At 43.2% G+C, this 9,427-nt stretch overlaps 2 protein-coding genes across 2 annotated transcripts; one reads left to right on the top strand and one right to left on the bottom strand.

The window, feature by feature from the left end:
* The first annotated feature begins 863 nt into the window (after window positions 1–863).
* c13h6orf62 (chromosome 13 C6orf62 homolog) lies at window positions 864–7,577 on the top strand. Its single transcript, XM_012868613.3, has 5 exons — window positions 864–2,606; window positions 3,217–3,393; window positions 3,477–3,602; window positions 5,882–6,016; window positions 6,138–7,577. The coding sequence occupies exons 1-5, from the start codon at window positions 2,478–2,480 to the stop codon at window positions 6,261–6,263; spliced, it is 693 nt and encodes a 230-aa protein (XP_012724067.1). The 5' UTR covers window positions 864–2,477; the 3' UTR covers window positions 6,264–7,577.
* A 1-nt stretch (window position 7,578) lies between these two features.
* On the bottom strand, window positions 7,579–9,404 carry LOC105930409 (acyl-coenzyme A thioesterase 13). The gene is made up of 3 exons (XM_012868614.3): window positions 9,242–9,404; window positions 8,972–9,156; window positions 7,579–7,891 (listed from the first exon to the last, which is right to left on the bottom strand). Exons 1-3 carry the CDS (start codon window positions 9,323–9,325, stop codon window positions 7,732–7,734), a joined length of 429 nt encoding a protein of 142 aa, XP_012724068.2. The 5' UTR covers window positions 9,326–9,404; the 3' UTR covers window positions 7,579–7,731.
* Window positions 9,405–9,427: the final 23 nt, after the last annotated feature.

The raw sequence follows: 9,427 nt of genomic DNA on the forward strand, positions 1-9,427 counted from the left end.
CAAGTAAGGCTTAACAATGCTGCTGTGTGCCATGTCCACCAAACAAAACTAGACAATTTAGACATTGATCAAATATGTCAGCAGTTTGTGTCAGTGAGTGACAGAAGAAGGCAGGTGTTTGGCACTTTTAAATGAGTCTGTGCTGGGGCTTCTTTCAAAGTTTAGGTTTAATGTCAAAATCTCAGATGGAAGGCAGGGGTATCAAGCCGTTAATCAATATTGAATCTGTTTTCCTGTTAATGAATATTGTAATCCTTTCCAACAAAAAAAAAAAAAAATGCGTCGCGCAGGTAGCTCCCTTTCCCTATGAGCCGTCCCCACCAACTTTCAACACAAAGTTACACCCTTGCTTGAAGGTGAAGACAACAGTGATGTCCATGGTTATCAGAGCACTCGGGACAGTAACCCCCACTCTGGAGAAGTGGCTCCAAAAGATACCTGGATAAACATCAGACATATCAGTCCAGAGGAGCACAATGTTAGGAACAGCTAGGATCCTAAGAAGGACCCTCAAGCTCCCAGGCCTCTTGTAGAGGGTCTGAGCTTGAGAAATGGAGAGCCACCCACCCTGCTCAGGAGTATGATGGGAGGGTGAGAGAGCAGGTTTATATATATATATATATATATATATATATATATATATATATATATATATATATAAAAGGTCCTTTGTTTATACAAAGTAGACAATGGGTCCCTTCCGCACCAATGCAATTTGTTAGTGTTCCAGAAACTGGGGCATTTTAATACTTCGCAGCACGGTCGGGGCAAAAGTGCCACACAAAACATGGCTGACGCGCTCGCGCATCGTTATTTACCAGCCAGCGTTCTCTGCGCTTCCTCACGCCGTCCAGTCACGTGTCCTATTACGTCTCGTTATTGCTAACTGCCTGCGCAGCCATTTTGAGGGGGGAAGGCAGAGGACTCGTCGAGCGCTAATGTGCAGTTATTAGCCGCCCTACAAACGCAGCACACACAGACATACACAAAAGAAAGCGAACGGGGCAAACGTTGGACGGCACGTCGTTAAATATGGGCCCACCAGGAGACAGAACACGCCACACATCGACTGATAGAACGGGGGATCTCCGCTGGATGGTCGATTTATCTTGACATGGCATGCGGCGGGGCGAGCCGGAGGTTGTGACGACTGAAGAAAAGAAGAGAAAGAACTAGCTCGAAGCGTCAGACGTTGGAAGACACACAGAGAGAAAGAGAGAGAGAGAGGGGGGAGATTTTGTTTGGCTAACGTTTGTTTCGCACTTCAGCGTTTATTTTAATCGACTGCCAACTGATTTGTTTTGCCGAAAGTTGTTGACAACAGTTTAGAAAAAATAACAGTATGGAGCTGAAATAGTGACCGGAAGCCGCGAGAGCGTGAACCGTGCTTTAGTCTCCCGACTTTTAACACCAACATTGAGCCAGAAGATGTAAGAAAAGGCGTGTTAAGATGACTGGCCACACGTAAAAAAAAAGAAAGAAAAAAAAAGTAAAATAAAATAACCGCCTCAGTTAAGCCGGCCTGTCTTAAAATAAGATGTAGCTTTATCGCTGGTTCACTACTAGTTAGTGTCAGAAATGAATACCTAGGTTGACTCGCTAGCTAGCTAGCAGACCTTAGCTAGTGTGCTAAAAATACGCCCACGTCATGACTATCAGCTGTGGCAGCAGCACGGGCCCAGGGCCAGATGAGTGACGGCAAAAGTTCAGGAAATGTCGGTTTACTTTCGCTGTAGTCTTCGATGTTACCGGGTGCCTGGATCTGTCGGCATCTGTGTCTACCTGCCATGTTCGTCTGTACTCCCAGTCCGCCTGTAACTCGCTCATAACACACAGGTCTGTGTTCGGAGACACACACAAAACAAAACAAACCCGCAGCCATGGATGAGCGACTTTGAGATGACCCAGTTAATAGAATATCGGTCTGCTTGCTGTAGTTCACAATCTCACTAGCAAAAAAAACAAAACAAAAACGAAGACCCAACAAAACAAACAAAAATAAGTCACCAATATGTCTTTTTTGTTTTGTAGCAGTTTCGGTTAACATTTATACAAGAGCCTCGTTTGAGTTGTTTTCTAAAGGGGGAAAAAAAATCTGTTGTATTCATTTCAGTGGCAGTAAGGGGAGAGAGAAGAAAAAAAAAACAGCTAATTTGGCTCGAAAGCCGCGTCTTAAAATATGGGTTTTTGATCAGGTGTAGAGTCGATGAAGTCTTAGCCTGTTGACCATTCCCCTTCTCAAAACTGCCTTTTTTTTTGTTTACAACAACCAAATATTGAAATGACTTAGTTTATTCTCTGATTTGTTGGTCTTTTAAGTTCGTAGTTAAGAGGTTTGAAGATCTAGTCTTAGGGTTTTGATGCATTGTCAGCTCCATCCTTTCTTAAACGTATAGGGTAACAAAAAAACAACAAAAAACAGTGTCGCTAAAGTTTACTACACTAGAAGAAAAGACACTAGCAAACAAAATCTAACCATGGGGGACCCAACGTCACGGAGAAACCAAACAAGAAACCGGCTCCGAGCTCAGCTTCGAAAGAAAAGGGAATCTTTGGCGGATCAGTTTGACTTTAAGATCTATATAGCCTTCGTTTTCAAGGAAAAGGTTTGTCGACACGGCAGCTGTGCTCCTTCACGTTTCAACTGGAGATGCACCAGTCAGTTGACCAGAGATACGAATCGGCCAATTTGCTCTTAATTTAATTTTTTTCCCCACATCTGGGCATGTGTGGGGGGGAGAGCATGGAAGAATATTTGTATTTCCAGACTAAATTTGTTATTCTTTCTATTACATGCTCTCCTTTCTTCTTTGTGTCATTCCTTTTGTTTCTTTCTGTGATAGTTCCTCCTTCATTTAGTCCTCACTACTTTCCTTCTTTCCCTCATATCCTTAACCCTTTGTGTCCTTCTGTTTTTTTTTATATATATATATTATATTATGTCCTTCCTCCAGAACTGGCTGGGCTATTACAAAACTGCCAACCTTCTCTTTAAAAAGTAGGCAATTTCAACTGTATTCTCTACATTTTAACCTTTTTTGTTTTTCCCTCTCCCCTAAAAGTGACCCTAATAGTACGCCGTCATAGAATGGGCAGACTTCAAAGAAAAGGCCTGATTGGTGCATCTCCTAAAATATCATTTAAAACCGGCTCCTTTCCCCTTCCCCATCAAAGCAGACTCTTGAATTGCTTGTGTTATTTGTTTATTTTTCACAGAAGAAGAAGTCTGCACTTTTTGAGGTAGCTGAAGTGGTGCCCGTGATGACCAACAACTACGAAGAGAACATCCTGCGAGGTGTGCGCGACTCGAGCTACTCTCTGGAGAGTTCCATAGAGCTCCTCCAAAAAGATGTCGTGCAACTGCACGCCCCCAGATACCAGTCAATGCGAAGGGTGAGACTCGCCTAGAAGAACAACGACCCCAGCCGTGGTGGTGGTGGGATCTTTAGTAACGATGCTTGCTTTTTTCTTTTTAGGATGTGATAGGCTGCACACAGGAAATGGATTTTATCCTTTGGCCGCGCAACGATATTGAGAAGATTGTCTGTCTGCTGTTCTCCAGATGGAAAGGGGCCGACGATGAGCCCTTCAGGCCCGTGCAGGTCAGACGTTTGCTCCCGTCACACACAGGATCTGTGTGTGGGACGCAACACTTTGATGCAACGTTAAACAGTCGGTGCACAGCTTGTATAACTGTGTGTTCTGTCCTCTGTAAACAGCTCACCTCAGCCGTTAATGTCTAAACCGCTGGCAGCCAAAGTGACCAGACTGGGTCCAATCAGCCATTTTCCCTCCCCCGTGTCATGTGACTTCTTAGTGTCACAAGGTCTCAGGCGTGTTAAATGTGGCGCCATCGTTCCCACACTCTTTCATACTAGTCACTGGAAGTGCAACCTGGCTCCTTGTGGCCAAGAGCAAAGAGTTCTCTGAGGACTCGAGAAAAAAAATGCACTGCCTTGCTAGAGAGGCTGGCGGTGAAGGTGCTGGACGGGCCACGCGTGTCTCCAGACTAGGGCTGAACAATTAATCGCATTTTCAATATAATCGTGATTTAAAATAACGCAGTTTCCAAATCGCCTAGGTCTGCAATTTTTGGCTATGTAACAATTAGTGAATCAGATGCGTCCATTAGGTGTCAGTAAAATGTTTGAAGTGGGTTTGCCTCCACATGGAAGGGAAGACAGTTGCAGCAGTGAGATAATCTAATTTTATTACTTGTTTTAGAGTTTGTATAATCTGATCAATAGAAACATTAAAAGTTCATATTTAAAATAGTCCTTGTTTACAAACATCTTTATTTAGAGGCCTTTTTGTTGCTTGTGGTTAATGTGGAGAAAAGTCAAAATTGCAATTTTGATTGAAATATATTGTAGGCAGAACGCAATAATTTCTGCTCTGAGTTTAGATGCTGCGGGTCTTTTAGCAACTAATCCACATGGCGAGGAAACACATTGATTTGTTGTTTGTATATATTTTGAAACACGTGATAAATTAAACTGGAAAAAAAAATCGCACTAAATCACAATATTAAGAAAAAAAATCGCAATTAGATTATGTTACAAAATCGTTCAGCCCTACTCCAGACCTGGACCCTACTGAGCACTTATGGAGCGTCCAGGTCCAGACAGCGCTGGAAAATAATGGTGGCTTCACCAAATGTTGAAACTTTGGGCACAATTTGGACGTTTTGTCGAGGGACCGTGTTCACGTCTGTCGCTAACAGTTCAGACGTTAGTGGCTGTGTTGAGTTCATTTGCACTGTTGTACAAGATGTGCACTACTTTAGTCTATTTAAGCGTCCCGGGAATAGATGGCATAAAGTATTTATAAGCGTGTACTGTAACTTGGGTGTAATTACGTGATACCCATGTTTACTTCATGTGTCAGATTGGTGGTAAAGCGTGACTGGAGCCTGAAATGAACACGTGAACCCGAGGTGTGAGAGAATATCCGTACAACTGTGCATTTCTTTTTCTAATGTTAAGTTATTTAAAAGAAAAAAGACTTTATGGTCACTAGTTTTTATTTAATTTTTACAGTGTAGAAGGTTTTTGCATTGGGGGCTGACAGTTCTGCTCAGAAATGTACAGACGTGTATCATTTACATTAATGTATACATTTTCCGCCCTTAAATGGTTAATTTTCGGGCTGGATTTAAAAAAAAAAAAAATTATTATTATTATATGTGCTCTATTTTTCATTAATGTTTTCCCACAAGTTGCAGAGAAACCACAGATAATGAATTAGGTGCGATCAACAAGCCTTTGGTCTAAATCTGACTACTTGTCCATTAGCCTTGAAGCGATTGGTAAAGCTTAATATACTTTGGGGTTTTTGTTGTACATGGTAGATATTAAGTGTAGTCCACATATTTTTGATTTAGCAGGGACAAAGTTGTTTTAAATGAAATCCCAGGAGCTTGATCTTGCTTTATTTAACCAGCTTTATGACCGCCATGCTCCAAAGCTAACATGTTGAGTGCTGCAAACACTCGTGTTGTCATAAATGGCTCAATCGGTGAGCATAGGGCCTTCCTACAGAAAACATTTGGCTCTGATCTATTGAGCTTTTGTCTAATTCGAGGAATTCTGCCAAATAGATCAAATATCAATCCTGAGTTGAGCCAAAAGCGTGTTAATAAATACATAAAGCACGAGGTTCCTGCATGACAAACCAAAGTCTAGTGGGTTTTCTGGTGTGTGATTTTTGGCACTGTGTTGACTGAAATAAGAATTGCACTGAATTTTAGTTTTTAAAACTCATGTCACCCTGGAAAATGGTTGAAATACATCAATATAAGCCCAAATTAATGCATACCTGCTCACAGTCAGTGTGCATAAGGTTTGATTGGCACTTAGAGCCTTTTCTTTCTTTTTCACAGGCCAAGTTTGAGTTTCATCACGGAGACTACGAGAAGCAATGCCTGCACGCTCTGGGTCGTAAAGACAAAGCCGGAATGGTCATGAACAACCCAACTCAGTCTGTATTTCTCTTCATGGACAGACAACACTTGCAGGTACGTCTCTTCAGACTCACACCAATGACTTTTCTCAACAAGTTGTGCAAAAAAAAAAAAAAAAAAACCCCACACACCTGCCTTCTGTCACTGAGCCCATTTCCCCCCTCGCTCGTTTCAGACTCCTAAAACCAAGGCCACGGTGTTCAAGCTGTGCAGCCTGTGCCTGTACCTGCCCCAGGACCAGCTGACCTGCTGGGGCGTGGGAGACATCGAGGATCACCTCCGCCCGTACATGCCTGACTAAAGGCTCCTCGCTTTCACCCAGCCACACACAGACGAGCCTTTCCTCCCCTCCTTTCCCTCCCTAAAGCCTTCCCCGCAGCAAAATTGACGTAATCATCTCCTCCCTGCCCCCTTTTAAAAGATTAGAACTTGTGCTTGGATCTCTTTTTTGGTTCCTCAGCTCATTCTCCCTCTGACCTGAAGCCTGTTAGCTTCCCACCCTGCTACCCTCCCCATACTCCCAATACTTTCTGCCATTTGTTTATTTATTTTGATTGGCTCTGACTTTTTTTTATTATTTTACTTCATTCCCTTTCCCCTACTCACCCTTCCTTTTTTGTTTATTAAGTTTATTTTATTTGAACCTGCACGGACATTGACTTTTTTTTTTTTTTTTTTTGAGTGGTTGGTTGTTCTCCTGGAGCCACACAGTCAACAGCATCGGTCACTGAACGAACTCTTTATGTTGCACCTAAACCGGAACAAACGATACACAAGTCTTCACGGTGGTCACGATGGACATGCCTTATATCCTTGTACGAAGGAAGGATTGTTAAAGCTCGTTTTGTAACGTCACTAGGGCTCCTAAAACCATTTTAGACCGTTTTTTTTTTTCTATGCCCAGGATAGGCATGAGCGGGCCGTAAAAACGCCTGCCTAGGCAGAGCTAACGAGAGGAGCAGTGTTTGTTAAATCACACAGTGTCGGTTTTTGCTTCTTATAAACTGCCTTAGTTTTGTTTTTTTCTGTTTTTTGCTGGACTTAAAGATGTTTTTTGTGTCATTTGCTTTTCTCAGACACGTACTAAACAGGCCTTTTTGTTAAAAATCTTGAGAGAAGGCATCCTGTGCATAAAGCTGAGACAGCCGAGTGTGATGTTGGAAGTTTGATTATTTTTTTTCACCGTTCAATCCGTTCATGCACTATTTCATTCAAGCTACTGAAGTTTTCCGCCTTGTTTTTTTTTTTTTTTTTTGTTTTTCGAGGGTCGTGGGTTTGGTGACGAGCTGCGACGGTGACAGATTTGATATTAATACACTTTTGCTTCGCCGCTAACTGATTTCTGCTTAATTTGATCTGTTTTAAAATTAACAATCCTCTGGCGAGCTTTCTCGAAATAAAAAGTTTGGAAGTGGGGGGGGGGGCGGGGTTTTTGCTTTCCAAAGACTATGAAGTGCAGTAGTAACGTTAACGTTTCGCTCCTTGCTGATTCAATGTGTTTTTAGCTGAAGAAAAGGGTGTAAGGCATGTAATTTCTGGGTTTAGGTTTTTCTGTTTGTTCTCTAATCTTTACTGCTGAGCATATCTCAATACAGTGCAAAGTCTGAAACACCAACTCTTTGTCCAGCTGGCTTTATTGCACGTACAAGAAAACACCCACCGCTCCCGACAACATCAACACCGGTTAGGGGAAACAAGAAGGCCACAACTATTGTTTCTGCAAAATACAGAAAGTAGTGTACGTATTCATTCAGGGCGGAGGAGCCCCTTCAGCCGCTGCCGAGGTGTTTTGTGTGTCTTCCTTGTGCGATGAGCTTCCCCGTGGCTTTGCTGGTGAGGTCCACGGTGGCGAACGCCAGCGTTCTCCCCTGCTTCAGGACCTGCGCCGTGATGAGCACGTCTTCCCCGATCTTGGCGGCGTTCATGTACCTGGAAGACGGCAGCAACGTTACCGGTTCATAAAGTTAAAATTCAGTCTGACACCCAACAAACTACTGATGTTTAGGTGGGGGAGGGTGAAAGGTGGTCAACACGTTAAGGCCAAATAAACAGGAAATTCATTGTCAATCAGCTAGAGAGGCTTTGGGTTTTCACAGTTTCCCATTGATCCAGTTTTAGGCAAAAGAGGGTCTGTGACATGACAAAATGTGCAACTACACTGTAAAAAAACACTTTTTTAAATATCAGATCTCAATTAGAGACATAAATCCTGCTGAATATCCATACTGATGGGCAAAAGGTAAGGCGTTAGGAACATAAGGATGCCTGAGAAATGAAAATGATCAACCCACAGAGGCCTTCATCCAGATTGGGCCCAAACATGATGCTCTGTTGGATTTAGGTCAGAGGGTCATGGGAACCAGCTAATGGTATCACTACCTTCAGCCTCCAGGAACATTTCAGCATCTTTGGCTTTCTAAATAAAATATATTATTAACTGCCTGCACACTGTTGATGATGGCAGGAGGCACGGCACACATTCTGGTAATGGTCCGTATTAGTGTGGCACCCTGGTGGAGTTGGACTGCCTGTGCAACCTCTGTACGGTCCAGGTGTCATCGCATGGTACCAGTAGTGCCACTGACACTGGTTGGATGCAAAACTACAGTTAGAAATAAAGCAAGGCGTAAAAAAACTCATTCCTGATTTTGGGACCGTCTCATTGCTGCATCTGATGTTAATTTAATTATCCAAACAGCAGAGGCGGATTAAAAACCACCTCTACTACTGAACTGACCAGATCCACAAAATTAACTGGCTTAATATTTTTGCTCTGGTTAAAAAGCGTCCCTTTATTTCTAGGACATCTTCTAGCTTTCGCTCTCTGATTGTCTCTCTTCCATAAATGCCAACTTCCCAGAATTCATTCTGCCAATACAGCACCTGCGCGGTGGATATATGCAGCTCCTCCAGAGCAACCGCGAGCCTATCGGCTGCTTCTCTGATTTTATTATTATTATTATTATTATTATTACTATTATGTATTTAATTTTTATTTTCTAAACTCACGTTATATTCATGTCAACGCTGACCCCCGGGGCTCCTCTGTCGCTGTACATGATGGCCATGGTCGAGATGATGTCCACCAGGGTGGCCGTCATCCCGCCGTGCATCGTCCCTGCCCGGTTAGTGTGCTCCTCTTCCACCCGCATCTCGCACACCACCTTCCCGGGGCTCGCGGACACAACATCCACCTGCGGACAACATCCGGGAGGGGGGGTGCGTTTGAAAACCCGGACGTTTCAGGGCTCGGTTTTTTTAATATTTCTTCATATTTACCTTACTGAGGACTCTGTCGAAGCCCGGGTTATCCACCATGACTCTCATCATTTGTTTGACTGAGTTTAGAGTCAGCGTGACCATGTTTGACGTTTAGAAACGAGGGGCCAATGTCAACGCTGTGTTTATATCCCGCAGGAAGTTGCTGCGCTTTATAAGTCGTCCGGGCGGAACGTGCGCCAAAAC

This window comes from Fundulus heteroclitus, chromosome 13 (genome assembly GCF_011125445.2).
Source record: "Fundulus heteroclitus isolate FHET01 chromosome 13, MU-UCD_Fhet_4.1, whole genome shotgun sequence".
NCBI lineage: Eukaryota > Metazoa > Chordata > Actinopteri > Cyprinodontiformes > Fundulidae > Fundulus > Fundulus heteroclitus.

Bases quoted from the DNA above. Each gene is read 5' to 3' on its own strand.
- c13h6orf62 (XM_012868613.3), top strand. From the start codon at position 2,478: ATGGGGGACCCAACGTCACGGAGAAACCAAACAAGAAACCGGCTCCGA. The intron at 3,603-5,881 runs GTCAGACGTTTG...TCTTTTTCACAG, and splicing joins AGCCCTTCAGGCCCGTGCAG to GCCAAGTTTGAGTTTCATCA. The intron at 6,017-6,137 runs GTACGTCTCTTC...CGCTCGTTTCAG, and splicing joins TGGACAGACAACACTTGCAG to ACTCCTAAAACCAAGGCCAC.
- LOC105930409 (XM_012868614.3), bottom strand. From the start codon at position 9,325: ATGGTCACGCTGACTCTAAACTCAGTCAAACAAATGATGAGAGTCATG. The intron at 9,157-9,241 runs GTAAATATGAAG...TGTTGTCCGCAG, and splicing joins TCGACAGAGTCCTCAGTAAG to GTGGATGTTGTGTCCGCGAG. The intron at 7,892-8,971 runs GTGAGTTTAGAA...GCCGTCTTCCAG, and splicing joins AGCGTTGACATGAATATAAC to GTACATGAACGCCGCCAAGA.